This window comes from Rhinoraja longicauda, chromosome 25 (genome assembly GCF_053455715.1).
Source record: "Rhinoraja longicauda isolate Sanriku21f chromosome 25, sRhiLon1.1, whole genome shotgun sequence".
NCBI classification, from domain to species: domain Eukaryota; kingdom Metazoa; phylum Chordata; class Chondrichthyes; order Rajiformes; family Arhynchobatidae; genus Rhinoraja; species Rhinoraja longicauda.
This window is the reverse complement of record NC_135977.1, coordinates 16,141,481-16,159,281: the sequence shown is the minus strand read 5'-3', so window position 1 is coordinate 16,159,281 and position 17,801 is coordinate 16,141,481. Positions and strand designations below refer to the sequence as shown.

At 38.8% G+C, this 17,801-nt stretch overlaps 1 protein-coding gene across 2 annotated transcripts in view; it reads right to left on the bottom strand.

Moving 5' to 3' along the window:
- grk3 (G protein-coupled receptor kinase 3) overlaps window positions 1–17,338 on the bottom strand; it is a 185,863-nt gene extending 168,525 nt beyond the window's left edge. For both annotated transcript variants that reach the window (XM_078421459.1, XM_078421460.1), the window contains exons 1-2: window positions 16,570–17,338; window positions 6,511–6,587 (exon numbers count right to left, since the gene is read on the bottom strand). In XM_078421459.1, the coding sequence (XP_078277585.1) occupies window positions 6,511–6,587; window positions 16,570–16,682 (190 nt within the window). In that variant the 5' untranslated portion in view covers window positions 16,683–17,338. The remainder of the gene's footprint in view (window positions 1–6,510; window positions 6,588–16,569) is intronic.
- Window positions 17,339–17,801: the final 463 nt, after the last annotated feature.

Below are 17,801 nucleotides of genomic sequence, written 5' to 3'. Positions count from 1 at the left end.
AACTTCTGCAGATGCACTGTAGACAGCATTTTAACAGGATGCATCACAACATGGTTTGGAAACAGCTCTATCCAAGACCGCAAGAAATTGCAGAGTTGTGGCCATAGGTCAGACCATCATTCAAACCAACCTCCCTTTCATTGACTCATCTACACTTCACGCTGCCTCAGCAAGGACCAGTCTCACCTGTCACTTCTTCTCCCCTCTCCCATAATGTAAGAGGTGCAGAAGTTTGAAAACACATACCTCCAGATTCAGAGACAGTTTGTTCCCAGCTGTTATCAGGCAACAGAACCATTCTCTCACCAACTAGAGAGTGGTCCTGCCCTCCCATCTATCTCATTGGAGACCTGTAAACTATCTATAATCTGACTTAATCTGTGGAATTCTTTGCCACACCACAGAAGACTGTGGAGACCAAGTCAGTGGATAAATAGGCAGAGATAAATAGATTCTTGATTAGTACAGGTGTCACAGGTTATGGGGAGAAGGCAAAAGAATGAAGTTAGGAGGGAGAGATAGATTGAATGGCGGAGCAGACTCGATAAGCCGAAAGGCCTAATTTTCTCCTATCACTTATGATCTTGTGATCTTATGACTAAACGTTATACCCTTTATCCATTATCTGTACACTGGATGGCTTAATTATAATCATGTAATCTTTCGGCAACAAAAAGCTTTTCACAATATCTCAGTACATGCAACAATAATAAACTAAACTATCAATATTTCATATTTTTCATAAAATCAATAAGGTTCTCTTTTAAATCAGTTCACTTTCTTGTCTACAAATGTTTGAAAAACTGTGCAGAGGCAATTTCAACATCTGCTGTATGGCACTTTAGGATGGAATATGCCATAGCAGTTCAAAGAACTCCTTTAGCATTTCCGTTCTTGTGAAGAAAATGCATTATGATGCTTTATGGTATACATTACATGCATAGTAATAATGCATAACACGATGCAAGGTTATTGTTAAATTTATTTAAAATGGAACTGCACTTTGACCATCAGAGTCTGTTAGTGAAAGATCAAATTGGTAACTGGAGGCTGAGAATCTGACTCTATTGGGTGGACAGGATTAAAAAGGCTAAGTTGAAAAAGGAATGTATCCAGAAGAGCCTTTGTGCATCTTCGAGCAAGCAATTCAATAGTATCAATATTGGGCGTTTTATGGTTTATAGCCCAGCAAAGGCCCTAAAATCTATTTCAATCTTTGGTTTATGTTCCGGTCCAAGGATGTGGATGAACCTGAAGAATGGTAACTAAAAACTTTTTGAATGCTATCTATATACTAAAACTCTCATTTGTTTCTTTGTTTGTTCCTGAACTACAGCCAAAACGGTACACGATAGCGCGACAATTTTAGGCCCACCTTACTCACCGTCGTTCCTTTGCAGCTAATGGAAGAAGTTTCATTGAAATCGGTGTTATATATTTACAGTTATTCACATTTTAAAGTTTAAATCCATCTCCTTGGAAAGGAGGGGGGAGGGAGGGACGGAAGGAGGGGGTGGAGGGAGGGAGGGGGGATAAGGGGGGGTTCAGGGGGATAGAGTGGGGGGAGGGGAAGGGGAGAAGAGAGGGGAGGGGAGAAGAGATGGGGAGAGGGGGGAGGGGAGGGAGGGGGGAGGGGAGGGGGAGGGGGGAGAGGAGGGGAGGGGGAAGTGGGGGGAGGAGAGGGTACTGCACCAATGCAGGAGAGGTTTGGGCCCAACGGGTCCACTTGGTCTAGTTTGTTCTTAAAACCATCAATTTTTAATAGTGAACCCAGGGAAGCACTAGGAACCTTGGAACCTGGGAAAGCACTTCAGTATATAATTTTTTTTTGCAATCAATGTTCCAGGCCAATGCATCAATAAGCACCCATTGGTTCATTTGTATGAGAGAGATAAATGAGTTGATGGCTGCAGGTCAAAGCTGAAGGATTTAAGATAAAGGTAGACACAAAATGCTGTAGTAACTCAGCACGACAGGCCGCATCTCTGGAGAGGATTGGGTGACATTTCAGGTAGAGACCCTTCTTCAAACTGAAGGATTTAAGTTGTTAAAGACAATGAATACTTTTGTATTTTTCAATGGAAATGCCCCTCAATTGACTTAATTGGGAGGATTGTTATAAATGATACACTAATTGTAAGAACATATATCACTGTCATTAATAAAAGTCAGACCCTTTCTGAAGAAGGGTCTTTAACCGGAAACTGTTGCTGTTTCTCTTCCTACAGATGCAGCCTGACCTGTTGAGTATTCCCAGCAACTTCAGCTTTTTTCGTCTTAGTAAATTAGCCATATTACACTATCACCCAAACTCGAAGTTTTCCTGTTGAATTTTCATCCTTATTTGTACTTTCTTTCTAATAAATCTCTTATGCCAAGTACCAAATAATTGGGTAAATAAACTCACATGGTAAGCAGTTTTTGTTATTATATTGTTGTGCACATGGTAAGAATTTGTTTCAGTATATGGTGATAAAGAAAATCACAAATTCACTGCCAAGTGCCTTCAAACCCTGCAAGTACTGGTTTGCATTGGAAAGAGGCATTTTAAAACTGTTAATTCCCCATTTGCAATATATTTATAGTTCTCATGTAGCATTGAAGTCAAAATAAAACATTCATTCTTTAAATTAATAAATTGAGATTTATATTATGTATTGCAAACTGCAGATGAACATTAGACAAAATAGGCTGCAGGTAAAGGTGCCAAATTAAAATTTGCAAAAATATTTGCTAGTGCAGGAAATTATTTCAGCCATTTAAATTATGTTCAAAAAAGCTTTTTTAACTTGTATATGCCATAAATCCCAATATCAATCACTATAATTAGCAGAACTTACTGCATCAATTTTATTCAATTCCCTCTGTAATATGTATTTCACTCTGGGCAGTACCCTATCCAATCTACATCACCATCCCAAGTAATACTTTATTGCACATATGAATTGCATATATAGTCCTGCATACACTGTTGAGTCATTCCATGTAAATGTAAAATCGTTTGGCCCTTGTGCAAAGATCATTAGCCTGCAAATCATTGGTCCACATTATAGTTTGCATAAGGCAGTTAAGACTATGCAATCCCTCCACAACCTCGCCACCATAACGTTCAATATGGCAGTCTCTGTGGAACCAATTTTCTAGTCTGCAGAGCTCCCCACGTTCATAGCCTTTCACTATTTGTGCACATAATTCTGAAAAGATTAAAAGTTGACATAGATGAATTTATTGAACAGCACATTTCCATTGCCACATCAACACAAAACTGCAACTGGTGTAGAAAACCAACTATTTGTTGGAGTTGATTTTTCTCCAGACATAGCCTGGATTCCTTCTAAACAAACTTTAAAAAAAAATTATACTGCTGAAGCACATTGCTACAAAATCACCAGCAGAGTCAATACTCAAATCCTCAATGACAGAATGCATATCCAGTATGATTCTATAAGCGCACACACAGTTTTTATAAAATTTAGAAACCAAAAGTAATTTTAAGCTAGAAAATTGCAATTGGATTATAGCGGTATTGCAGATGTTGAAGTTGTCCACCAACATATTATTAAACAAAATCTTAATTCTGCTACCAGTTTTGCTACAACCTGGCTTCAGATGGGAGATCTGTATCTGCTTTGTATATACTGAAAAAAAAATTCAAACAGATTCTTCATCTTCTTTCAAACTGCATGTATTATTCTTTCCTCCCAAGTAAAGTATACTTTGAATACATACATTATTAAGATGATGCACAAATTAGGTCTCTTCTCCAGCTTAGATTATGCTTTTATAAACCCTATGTACAAAAGTTGCTCGAATTTTCTAATAGCAGTAGAACCACTGTTCACTAGTCATGAAATCCTTTCTCAGCACACAATACTGTTATTTGAAAATCAAAACAAAATGCCAATACAATAACAGCTTCAACTTTGGTAAGGCAGATTCTTACAGTAAATGGAATGAGAAGGACAATGTTGCATCTTAAAATTGTTTAAAAATATATCAACACAGAGAGCAAGGAAGTGTTAAAATGAAGCCAAAGCAGTTATTGAGGTTTATTGGAAAGAGATCGTACTGTTGGCACAGACAAGGGTTTTCTGGGTTACAGAAGATTTGACTTAAGGAAATCCGATATTACGCACAATTTCCCATAAATTTTGAAGCATTTTTATGACAGGACAGTTACAGACATGCAAATATCTTCAGAAATTATGACATAGGGGTAGCAACTACTCAATTCAAAAGAAAACATAAAAATGGCCTACATGGCAGTAATTAAAACAATACATTTGTTTTAAGAATGCGGCTAAAGACTGACAGCACGAGGACATAAGGGATTTGCTTCAGAAACTGACAAGGCAAATCTCTTTTATTAACACTTGTAAAATAGGTAATTTGTCTAAAAAAAACATAGATTTCACTTTAATTTTTCATCCCATATCCTTTCATCTTTATCCAGAAATAGCATATACAAAAGAAAATCCAGAATGGAGAATTTAAAACATGAATATACAGGAAAAAAAACTCCCAGTAATACCGTCGATCCAAGGGCCCAGTGAAAATGAATTTAAAGAAATTAATGAGCCTGAAATAGTTAAATGCCAGGCATCTGATGATCTACATCTCAGAATTTTGAAATCAGTGGTTATGTGAATGCTTTGGTCATCATTAAAATTCTACAGATTTTGAAACGTTTCCTGCAAATGGAGGGGAGCAAACTATAATTCTGCTTCTCAAAGGAGGGAGAGTGAAAACAAATGAGAGAGGAAATTGCAGGTAGAGCAAGCAATTAGGAAGGTAAATAGTATGTTGGCCATTATTGCAAAAGGATTTGAATATAGAAAATAGGGATGTCTCACAACAATTATACAGGACCCAGGGCATTATATACAATTTTTGTCTATTTTTTTAAAGAAGGATATATTTGTCATGTAGAAAGTGTGGTGAGGGTTCACCAGATTGTCTTCTGAGATGGTGGGCCTAATACATGACAAGAGATTGAGGAAGCCAGGCCTCTGTTCTCTGCAACTGAGAGAAGACCTCATTGACACATACAAAATTCAAAGAGAGCTCAGCAAAGTAAATATGAAAATTATGTTTTCCCCAGTTAAAGAGTTTAGAACCAGGCTTCATGGTCTCAAAATTAGGAGTTGGCCATTTGACACCAAGAATGCTTGTTCTTGACACCCCAGCCATGGGACTCAGTCTATCGTGGGAATCATTAACTCCACTTCAACTCTGTGAAACCCCATTTTAAAATGTTTCAATCAGATCGCTCCTCATTCTTCCAAAGAGAGTAAATATGCAGTTTGCTTAACATCTCCTCATATAATAACCCTGCAATCCCATGATTTAATCTGATGAACCTTCACCACAATTCCTTTATCGCTCATTATACCTCTCCTTAGTTAGGGACACCAATCCTTGTACCCATATACTAAAGACAATTTCACCAAGGCTCTATATAATTGGAGCAAGATGTCTCTTTTCCTGTGTTCAATTCCTCGTGCAATAACATACTGTAATCCTTGCTGAGTGCTTGCGATTCATGCACATTTACATTCAGTGACTCTTATGCAAGGACAGTGTTGTCGCTACGAACATCAATATTTTCAAAACAAATACTCTGCTCTTCTATTTTTCTACCAATTTATGACCTATATTTTTCCATGTTACATTCTTTTCCCGCTTCCTTACCCACACACTTAACCTGTTCATATTCCTTGCAGCCTCTCAACCCACAACAGCAACCAGTTTTGTATCATCAGCAAACCTGGATCCCCCATCCAAATCATTGTGATAATTGTGAACAGATGTGTCCAATGCCAATCCTTGCAGCAATCCACTAGTCACAGCCTCCAAACGAAAAATGGCTGTACATTCTTCCCATGTTCATTGAATCCTCAATGTCAGTATCTCGCAATCTAACATTATTGAATAATATTTTATCAAAGGCCTTCACGAAGTCCAAAGAGGCCATATCAAATAATTTGCCATTGCCCTGCGTCATAACTTCAAAAAACTTTAAATGTAATTTGTCAAAGCTGATATTTCTTTTATGAGCAAACTTGACTCTGCCCAATTCTATTTTTATTTACTTTTACAATCTCAGGCATGTGACAAGGGTGGAAACCAACATGGATTTTCATGCCAGTCCGAGTCAAGCTCTGGTGCAAAACCCTGTCCAACTGTAACATTTTCATTATTTTGCATGAAGTTAGACATGAAGAATCTTGATTGCGATAAGGAATTAAGGAGTGGGCAGTCGTAAACACATGCAATTCAGGACCCTGCAAAAGTTACAACTTCAAGAAAGAAGTGAATAAAAAGATGAGAAAAATGATCAAGCAGGAAAAAATGAACATCAGGCTCAACCAGTATTCAAATGATTGGATTTCAAAATTCTTTTGATAACATGCCTGTTGTTTGTATGACACTATTAAAAACAGAATTTAGAAAATCAATCCCCTGTATCACATAACCATTATCATGGGAACATGCAATTTTAACACTCACCAATTTTCTGGTTGAAGATCTTCTCAAAGGTCAATTCATCTCTTTCCTCCAAGTATTTTTGCATAACACTGCGTATACTGAAAATTAAGAATAAAAAATATTGTTTAATTAAAGAGCATCATGTTGATTCTAAATCAGATGTATTTTACCACTGACTGATATAATTAATTAATTTCTCAATGATATCTGATTAATAAATTATAAATGAGGTGGTAAATGCTGTATTATATTAAATGCATCGGCATGGTCATAGAGTCAATGATGTTCCAATTCTATATTGCTACCATTGAGTCCGTCCTCACCTTCTCCATCATGGTCAGCCACCAAGCACGACATCCGGAGGCTGCAACGAATCGTTCGATCAGCTGAGAAGGTTGTTGGCTGCAACCTTCCCCCCAATGATGAACTGTACACTGCAAGGGCCAGGATGCGAGTGGGCAAGATCATCTCTGACACTTCTCATCCTGGCCACAAAATCTTTGAAGCACTTCCCTCTGGAAGGCGACTCCGGACTGTCAAAGCAGCCACAGCCAGACATAAAAACAGCTTTTTTTTCACGAGGAGTAGTTCTACTCAATAACCAAAGTCTGTAGTCTCTTTTTTGCTCTGGTTTATTTTCACCCACATGTTTAGACCGTAATGTTGTATCCTTATTGTTTTGATGTGTTTATGCTTTATTCTTAATTGTTAACTGTAAGTTTGTGATGTCATTTGAGCACCAAGGCACATTCCTTGTATATGCACATACTTGGCCAATAAACTTATTCATTCATTCATTCATTCATTCATACAGCACGGAAACAAATCCATCCGTCCAACTTACTCATGCCAACCAAGATGCCCCATCTATGCTATCTGACCTGCCCGTATTTGATCCATATCCGTCCCAACCTTTCGTAACCATGTATCTGTTCACATGTCTGTAACGGTAACTTTAGTCCTTCCCAATAAAGTCCTGAAGCTTACCGTATGATGAAGGAGTGGGGCGATATTTCTTGACCCAAAACAACAGAAATCTTCATGATGTTTCAGTTTTGTTAGTCATTTATTGAAGTAGTAATACAAACAGATTAGTATATTTCCCATTGTATAATTTGTTATTGACTTGCTAAGAAGCTGTATCTTAGCAGGCTCCTATTGTGTCTAACGCATAATGTCACTGTCTTCCCAATTATACTCATAATTCTGGCTCCTCCCCTGGCTCCTCCCAGTCCATATATGCACATATGCCCATATATGTAAGCCTAGTATTCATCTCACGACAATCCCCAAGTGCCCAAAAATAATACAGCAGGATACAAAGTAATATAATATGCTAAGACAGCTAGTGAACACAAATGGCTCCTACATGTCTTTTAAATGTTGTTAGAGTACCTGTCTCAAATACCTCATCTGGCATCTTGTTCCATATACCCACCACCCTCTGTATGAAAAATCTGTTCCTCAGTTCCCATTATATCTTCCCCCTCTTACCTTAAACTTAATGTCCTCTGGTTCTTGATTCCCCTACGCTGGGTGAGACTCTGTGTATTCACAGTATCTATTCCCCTCATGATTTTATACACCTCCATACAATCACCCCTCAACCTACCGCTCCAAGGAAAAAGTCCTATCCTGCCCAACCTCTTTCTATAGCTCAGGGCCTCAAATCCTGTCGTATCCTCGTAGACGATAACTTTTTCAAAAGAAAATGTTTTTCCATTTTTAATTCAGTTTTTCTACTTTCCTTTGGTCACCCAACGTTACAATCTCTCTTCCAAACCATAAGCTCTTAACTCATGGTTAATGCTGATCCAAATTTGACCCTCTTTGGTGTTGAGCCACTCCTTCCTTCCATATCCTCTGGAGAATTCATTCACCCGTGTCCTTAATTACTCCCATGATCCCATAATGAAACTTATTCCAATCTTCATTTATCCTAAAGCACAAATGACCATCCCCAATCCAACCCCACTCCATTGCTAACCAGTGCACTTGGACACCTTAACCTTTTTCTGCAGGTAAAGGTACGATATGGGAAATGGAAATGGAAATTACAACAGCAGAGAACCTCAGTCTCATTATCCACTGGATAATCATATTCTTCTTAATAAAATTATTCTAAGGACCTGGCCCAAACTACTAAACCTCCCAATTAATAATTGCCAATGAATTCATTCTCACTACATTATTTAGATTATCATTTGATTTAACCAAATACCACCAAATCCCATTAGTTGGACAACAATAGAGCATTGCACTAGAAGATAGAAGACCAAGGATTAAAGTGTTTCAGTTGTGATTTCTGTATTGATTACAAGAACAAATAGAGCTAACTTGAAAACATTAACAACAGGCTCCCAAAGGGCTTTTTTTTAGATTTACTGTTATCTAAAAGCTAAAAGAAGCCCATTGAGGAATCTTAATTACACCAATGAATTATTCGCTTCACTCATTCATCATCTAAAATTGCTGCCACCACCACTGCCAGTACTGATAGATCTCTAGCCACCTAAATTTCGGTGTTAAGCTGTATTACTTTCAGCTTTCAATCACTGTAGGAGGCACTAATGCAAGATCTCATGCAGCCAAATACAAAAGCAAGACCTGTCAATAATATTGCCAACCCTTTTCTCTGCTAGTTCTTTCAGTGTATCTTTATCCATAGCTCTTCTCGTCCTGACTCACGACTTACATTCTACCCTCACTTCACAGTCAACCAATAACACTGAAATCCTTATGAATCCCTCTGCCTTTTAACTTCTCTGTTCATTTAGAAGCCATTTCAAAATCCATCTTTCCAACTTGATTAATTTTACCTAAATTTGGCATTATTTTGTCTTTAATAAAACAGCCTACCTCGATTTTCTTCTGCTAACTGAACTAATTTTCTATATAAATGCAGCCTTCTAATCTGTTTGTTTTCAATCAATAATGTTTTTTCACTTTATCCAGTAAATTCACGGCTTTGTACACGGCAGATCGTGTCTCACTAACGTGATTGAGTTTTTTGAGGAGGTGACAAAGGAGATTGATGAAGGTAGGGAAGTGGATGTTGATAACATGGATTTTAGTAAGGCTTTGATGAGGTCCCTCGTGGTAGGCTTATCCAGACGATCAAGATGAACGGGATTTCTGATCACTTGGTGATATGGATTCGGAATGGGCTCATTCATAGAAGACAGAGGGTTGTGGTGAAAGGTAGATATTCTAGAAGGTAAAATAGGCTGGAGGTCTGTGACCAGTGGAGTTCTGCAGGGATCTGTACTGGGACTTCTGTTGTTTGTGATGTATACAAATGACCTAGACGTAAGTGTAGGTGGATTGGTAAATTTGCTGACAACACCAAAATTGGAGGAGTTCCAGAAAGTGAGGAAGGCTGTCAGTAGATACAACGGGATTTCGATCAGCTGCTGAAATAGGTGGAAAAATGGCAGATAAAGTTTAACCCGAGCAAGTTGCACTTTGGGAGGTTGAGGGGAGAGTATGCAATTAATGACACAGCATTGATGTGCAGTGGGATCTTGTAATCCAAGTTCATCTATATACTAAAACTCTCATTTGTTTGTTTGTTTGTTCCTGAACTACAACCAAAACGGTACACGATAGCGAGTCAATTTTAGACCCACCTTATTCACCGTCCTCCCTTTGATGTTAATGGAAGAAGTTTCATTGAAATCGGAGTTATATTTTTAGTTATTCAAATTTTAAAGTTTAAATCTATCTCCTAGGAAGGGAGGGATGGGGGAGGGAGGGAGGGGGTTGGAGGGAGGGGGAGGGAGGGAAGGGAAAAAGGTGGTTGAGGGGGATGGAGTGGGGTGAAGGGGGAGGGGAAGGGAAGGGGAGGGAGGGGGGGTGGAGGGAGGGAGATAAGGGGGGTTGAGGGGTGGATTGGGGAGGGGGAAGGGGGCGTGGAGGGGGAAGGGGGCGTGGAGGGAGGGGAGTGGTGGAGGGAGGGTGTGGGGGGAGGAGAGGGGGAGGGGAGGGATGGGGAGGGAGGGTGGGAGGGAGGGAGGGGGAGAGGGGAGTGCGGGGGGGGAGAGGGGAGGGGGGAATGGGGGTGGAGAAGGTGCTGCACCAATGCAGGAGAGGTTTGGGCCCAACGGGTCCACTTGGTCTTGTAGCTCTTTAAAGGTGCCAGCACAAGCAGATAGGGTGGTAAAGAAAGCATTTGGTATGCTTGTCTTTATTACAAGGGGCATAGAATATAAGGAAGTGAGGAAGTCATGATGCAGCTCTATAGGACTTAGGTTATGCCGCATTTGGAGGATTGAGCACAGTTCAGGTTGCCCCATTATAGGAAGGATGTGGAAACTTTGGAGAAGGCACAGAGATGGTTTACCAGAATGTTGCTTGAATGAAAGGATTACAGATAAAGGGAGAGGTTGAATGGACTTGGATTGTTTTCTCTGGAACGATGGAGGTTGGGGGGAGACTTGATAGAAGTGTATAAAATTATGAGAGGCATAGATAGGGTAGACAGTCAGAATCTTTTTCCCACGGAGGAAATATCCAACATAGAGAGGGCATAGCTATAAGGTAAGAGGGGGAATGTTTAATGGAGATATGTGGGACAAGACTTTTTGATACAGAGGGTGAGGGCCTGGAACGCATTGCCAGGGGTGGTGGTTGAGGCAGTTTAAAAGGCTTTTGGATAGGCACATGGACGTGCAGGGAATAGAGGGATATGTGCAGGGCAGATGAGATCAGTTTAGCTAGGCATCATGTTCGACACTAATATCGTAGGCCAAAGGGCCGATCCTGTGCTGTACTGTTCTATGTTCCATAAAACAATGATGACATAAATTAATCCCAAGATTTTTTTCAGAATAGCTCTGCTCCCTGCGTGTAGTAACGTCAAGAAGGCTTCAATGACCCAACAGTTCAGTGTATTGTGCAAATTGCAAGGCACACAATGATGATGACATGATGATGTCAATCAGTTAATCTCATCTCACACAGTAAATGGGAGAGAGTAATTTGCTTCTCCCAAGGAGGATCAAATCCATCATATATTTATCCAAAGTACTGAACTCGTCCAGTGAAAGATCACTTGGTAATTTTTCCATTCCTTCCGGAACCATGACCATGTAGAATTCAAGATAAGTAAGTCACCAAAGCCTAATGAAACGCACCAGCAATTTGTTGAAAGGGGCCAGCATCCAGAGAAATTGTCCACAAATTTTAATTATCTGTATATGCAAATCATACACTGAACGAGAGAGTAGCCAATGCATATTTCTAATTAAAAAAATGAGGGAGATAAAATTGGAAACTGCAGACAGTTCAGTTTAATGTTGGAAGTGGATAAAATCACAACATTTATAGTTGATGATAAACTTAATAAACAATTTGAAATACGGAATTTATTCAAAGACAGCCAACGTGGACTTTAAAGAGACAAGATACATGTCAAGACCTAATAACATTTTGAAGAAACTATTAATTACAGTGGAGGCAGCAATGGTAAATGTGTATGATGGTTAGGAAGCTACATTTACAAAGGCTTGATTTTAAAAATATGTCATAAAGGATCAAAGAGCATTACCACATGGTTGGAAATGAGTATTATTGGCCTTGATTAAATTGAAGTAAGTTTTAAAAAGTGCTGTGCCTATTTTTCTCTTTTTACATTAATTAAAACAATATTGATATTTCTTTATTGGTGAATGTTTCCCACATTAAGACCTCAAGCTTTATAGTACAGAACAAACTAGATATTCCTGCCATTAACACCTGCTACAATAAAAAGTTCAGACAGTTTCATAAAAGGAAATAAAGGAAAGATATTCTAGCAGACTGACTTTAATATCTCTAAGCTCCTGGTTCATGGGGATTCATGTTTAACCAAGAGTCCATTAGTGCCACCATTAATTCCCCAGACAACTGCAGTAGTTTTAGACAATGCTAGACTTCAACTTATATTCTGTTAGTTATAGATGGAATTAAATATATCTGCACAAGACAATTCAAAGCAGAGAAAGGGAACACAAAATAAGGCACAAAGTGCTGGAGTAACTCAGCGGGTCAGGGAACATCTCTGGAGAACATGGATAGGTGACGTTTCCAGTTGGGATCCTTCTTCAGTCTGAAATAAATGTTGTTCTCTCTGCTGGTTGCCAACCTAACATGTTAAAAGTAAGGAAGATTTACATATATACATCTTTCTTGTCGCTTTCAGGACAAAAAAGGTTTTCCAATATCCTTCAATGTTCTTATGACGTAGAACAATGTCACGGTCCATCGAATCAGAGTAATCCCATTCCACCGTTTATTTTCCTGTAACCTAATCTCTCCCACAAGCCCATTAACTTACTACACCTTCCTACACCTATGGTAATTCACAGTAATCAATTAAGCTTCCACCAACATATCTGGATTGTTGAACATAAGCAGAGTACCTGGGTGGAACGTGCAAACTCCCCACAGACAACACCTGAGGTCAGGAATGAACCCTAGTTGCTAGATCTAAAACATAACAGTTTCATCCTTTACAGACAAATAAGTGTTTTCGCTATTGCAGTGCAGAAAACATGTAAACTAAATAAAGTGTGTACAACAAGCTCTCACAAACAGTAGCAATGATAATGACACATAATATGTTTTTAGAAATGTTGAAAAATTTGGCCGTATTTTATGTAACAAAGTGTTCAATGTTCTGGATCCTTCCATACTCTCATTCTCTGTGATTGTTGGTTGTTCTCCAAGTTATTAACATTAGAGCATCAACAAGGAATGCTTTGCTTAGTAGGATGGATGCAGTTAGCACAGCCACACTGACCTAAAATCCATCACAAGGTGCACCATCTTCCTCTCCCTAATCCAGGGACACAGAGACCTAGTCTAACCAGATAAAATCAATACACACCACTGATGAAACTGGCTTTTTTTCTAGACTCTCATGGCTGTCACTTGTGAGATAAATTCACTTAACTATTGAAGAAAGCAATAAATTCTTCTTATTAAAAAAACCCAATTTAATGTATCTTGAATCAACTTCAACTGTTGGCGAATAGGCTATGTCACAAGGAACAATTCATTATTTTAAAGTTGCAAATAATATTTAATTCCAGGCATGATGCATGAAGCAAACTTTTAAAATATACACTTGATAAATCTTAACAATTTAAAAATATGTTTGTATATTTTTTTTGTGCACAGATAATGTATATATAATTTTAAATGTTATGCTTATCAGTGTGAACAACTCATGCACACAAGTGTTAACATCATTATCTCATAGGTCAAACATAGTGCATTAGATTGCAAAACAAAGCTGTCTTTGGCCTGTATAAGATCTGAGGACTGCAGAGGAATTTTTACTCTATGGGTGCTTCTAAATTTAGGTCTGGCCCAACCAGAAGTTGAGAAATCCTCCTTCTAAAATGCTTTATTCATGAAGATTAGAAAAGCACAAATCAGGTACAGAGTAGAGTCTCTTTATTTCAGCCTTCAATATTCCCTGTTCCAACAACCATAAAAATATAAAAAATATCCAACAGTCATTGTTTTGACCTCTCCAAACTACATTAACACTGGAAGTGTTCTGGTACATCAATCAGCTGGCTATATTAAATGTAACCCATGAAAAGTGAATGCATTCGTTTGTGCTGGGATATAGTCCCACGAACACAAGCGACTATATGGTACCTTACCCAAGTGACTATTCTTCACTTAGTTTGAACCATTTTCAACCATAGAGGGAACATTATCTGCCACATGTTCCAGCAGAGTACACTGGGTAACGAGAAGTTAAGGAAAAAAAACTGCAAATGCTGGTTTAAATCGAAGGTAGACACAAAATGCTGGAGTAACTCAGCTGGTCAGGCAGCATCTCGGGAGAGAAGGAATGGGTGACGTTTCTGGTCGAGATCCTTCTTCAGTCTGAAGAAGGGTCTCAGCCCGAAACGTCACCCATTCCTTCTCTCCCGAGATGCTGCCTGAACGGCTGAGTTGCTCCAGCATTTTGTGTCTACCTTAGAAGTTAAGAATCTTGGCTGACTTTTCCAATCCCTTGCTCTGACCACTGACATTAATTCTACCACCCCACATTAAATCAGCATATTCCATAGACTAGATACCCAATCTGAGACTTCAGGTCCGCATTATTTACTACTACGTTTTACCACAAATCCAAAGGGGAACACCTAAGGTGATTTTAAGTAATGTTATTCAAAATCTAAAAAATAAAGTATTCCAAACTATCCCAGCAAGGGCAGAATATATTCGGACTCTTCTTTCATTAGCTAGAGAGCTCTTCATAATTCATGTCGCTGCAGGAGTGAGTTAAGGGCTTTTCAGCTTGTGAAAGCACATCTGTAATTTACAGCGATTCAAATAATATTATAAACAGAGGTTCTCTGCAGGAAATTACATCTGCTTAACTCCTGGGTTTTTTCAACAAATTTAGGGATTTTTTTCAAGGATTGCAGGGAGTAAGGTATTAATTGCTTATAAATATTTTTATCTCAGGCGGACAAATATGGACAAGAGGGAATATTTTATCACCAATACTTAATTTACAACATCTTAAGAAACGCATGGCTACTTTGACATAAAACTAGAAATAATGTGTTTTCTCATTCATTTTCGAAACCAATTTCAACAACTACATATCCTCTGAAAAATCCGCCAACTCCTTAATTTCCTGCAAATGCACCAATCCACAATTACAAGCTGGTCAATCAAACTGAGAATTTGATCAAAATTCATAGTGGGTCTCTTTGGGGAAAAATTAAACAACTTTAAATACTTTAAGTCTGCACAGGCACTACATATAACTGATAATCCAGATCTTTTCTATAGTTCAACAATATATTTTAATCAATCACTCAATCATATACTATATGCAACATGTTTACAGGTAGCTCTGTCTCTTTGAAAGTATTTGAAAATAATTAGCAGTAATGTAAGCAGATTTCACATCAATTTACTGACTCAAACATTTAATCTTAAAAGGCCAGATTGAGTTACAGTTATTGAATACAAACAATTTAACAAAATGCATCCACACACAGACATCAATTAATTTCATTTCCCAATGTGATTTCATTTAAATTTCCAAATAGTTATCGTTCACAGTTGAGAAACAGCTTATTCGCGAAGGTTCTCATAATGCAGGTTGCATGCTCTGCTTCATGGTTATGTTTGTTCAGATCAGCCAGGAAGGAAACGTAGAGCCCACACAATCGTGTTACTCCTAGCATGAGTGGCCTATTCTCAAAAATAAAATGTATGTAGATTTTCCTCTAAAAATTAATTTTGGTGCACAATCTACACCAAATTTTGCATTCAGCATTATATAATACAGCATTCATATGTAATCCTACTTAATATAAGCTTTTCACAAACAAATAACTCACATAATTCAGGCACTGAATGAAAGCCTTATCTTAAATCTTGCTAACAGTGCTATCTTAACCAAAAAAATACATTTACCACCTTCTCCAATGTATTTACAAAACAGTTTCTTTAATTTATATTGATATTAATCAAACACATTTTAAAATATAATTCTCACTGGAATGCATAATTGCAGACCATGACAGAAACAGATATGATGGTATTAAAGGAGCAAAATAAATGATTTTAACCTTTATTATTTTATGTTTACATCCACTGTCTGCAATAGGAAAATATATTTCTCGATTTTAAAAGATATCCATGACCCAGCTAGCACGATATCTAATCATTTCATACGAGATTTCCTTTAGATTAATTGAAATGAGATAATTTTAAAATAATCAAACAATAAAGAAGATAATTTTACGATTCATTCAAATTGTGATATCAACGACGGGGATGCAGAAAATGTCTCGAATTCCACTCTCGATCTAGTCCTATCAGATTTACACACAGATTGGGCACATATGATTGCTTAAGCTTATGTTTTTTTAACAATTGAGGTTTGCAGATGTTTTATAATGAACTGTTTTCGCGAATTCATGCAATAAGTGACAGCTGCTGCTGTTGTGTTTTGATGGTGCAACGCCTGTCATGACAAACGGGGTGTATTTCTTAAATTCGGATATGGAGGCATTTTACCCTTCGTATTCGTTATTTTTTTCGCTCAATCCTTACCTGGGCTCTGGAAGTACAATTTTCTTGCTGGCTCTGGCAGCTGGAGTCGATTTGCTTTTCTCCATCGCCATTAAATAGCTCACATCAGCCAGCACTGCCTCCAGGTCCGCCATCTTGCCGGGAGAGACAGCAGCGAAGGAGCCGCTGAGAGGGCGCGAGGCGAGGGACGCGAGCGCCCACTGCACCCGGAGATCGGCACAGGGCAGGGAGAGGGGGGCTGACACCACCCCGGGAACAACACTGGCAACCCCGCTCCAGACGCGGGGTCCAAGCGCTAATCAGGGAGCTAACAGCCAGAAACTCTCCCCAACTCACTCATCTGGGGAGCTGCCAGGCTTCGGCCCTCATTCCTGGAACAGGACACCTCCAGAATAACACTAAAGGTCCACAGGTCTTCTCCTCTGCAACAGTGTTTATTTCGTCTCTCTTTCCTTGGTACACTCTGATGCTCTCGGTTGTACAGTGGCCATGAGCAGAGACTGGAAGCTTTTCACTTCCTCCTGGTGTCAAGGAAGGATCTCTTTGAAAACGTGGAACTGGAGTACTTCTCGTTTTCCTCAGAGGCCCCTGGATCGGGGCAACTCGCTGGCCGCGGGTTCATCTACACGGTAGAGGAATTTAACAGCGTTATCTTTAGAAAAGTACACAATGGGAGGCAAACCAAAATAAACGATCTTCATTTGCTTTGTCTTTGAGGCTGGAGGAACCAGCGAAGTGCGCTTCTGATTTAAAATGGCACAGCGCTGCTGGTGTCAGAAAGAGCAATGTTTTCAAGGTTTTGTCAGAGACTCATGGTATTCAATGAGATAAAGACTGTCATACACCGAGGTACGAGTTCCTTATTCAATTCCAATATAGAGAAAGTCGGTTTCTTATTTACTAGGATAGGTTGGGTATTTTTAATTTGGTAACATCTATTATTACTGTACGTCAATGTTGAATTAAACGCAAGGTACGGGCTTTAATGTGCATTTTGGGATGATTAATACTCAGCAGTGGTGTAGGGCAGCAACTGTCAGTTTTTGTTTGCCATCAACTCCAGAACCCATGCACGTAGCGGGATCAAAAGTACACGAGTGGAGACGGGTCTTTTGGTAGGTCTAGACCCCCGAAAATGCAGGTCAAAGCTTGCAGGCATAAAAATCTAAAGACCCACTGTTTCTTCCCTCTTCACTGAGACGCTAATTTGACTGAGGACTGACCTCGGTAGTTGAGACTATTGTGATATTGGG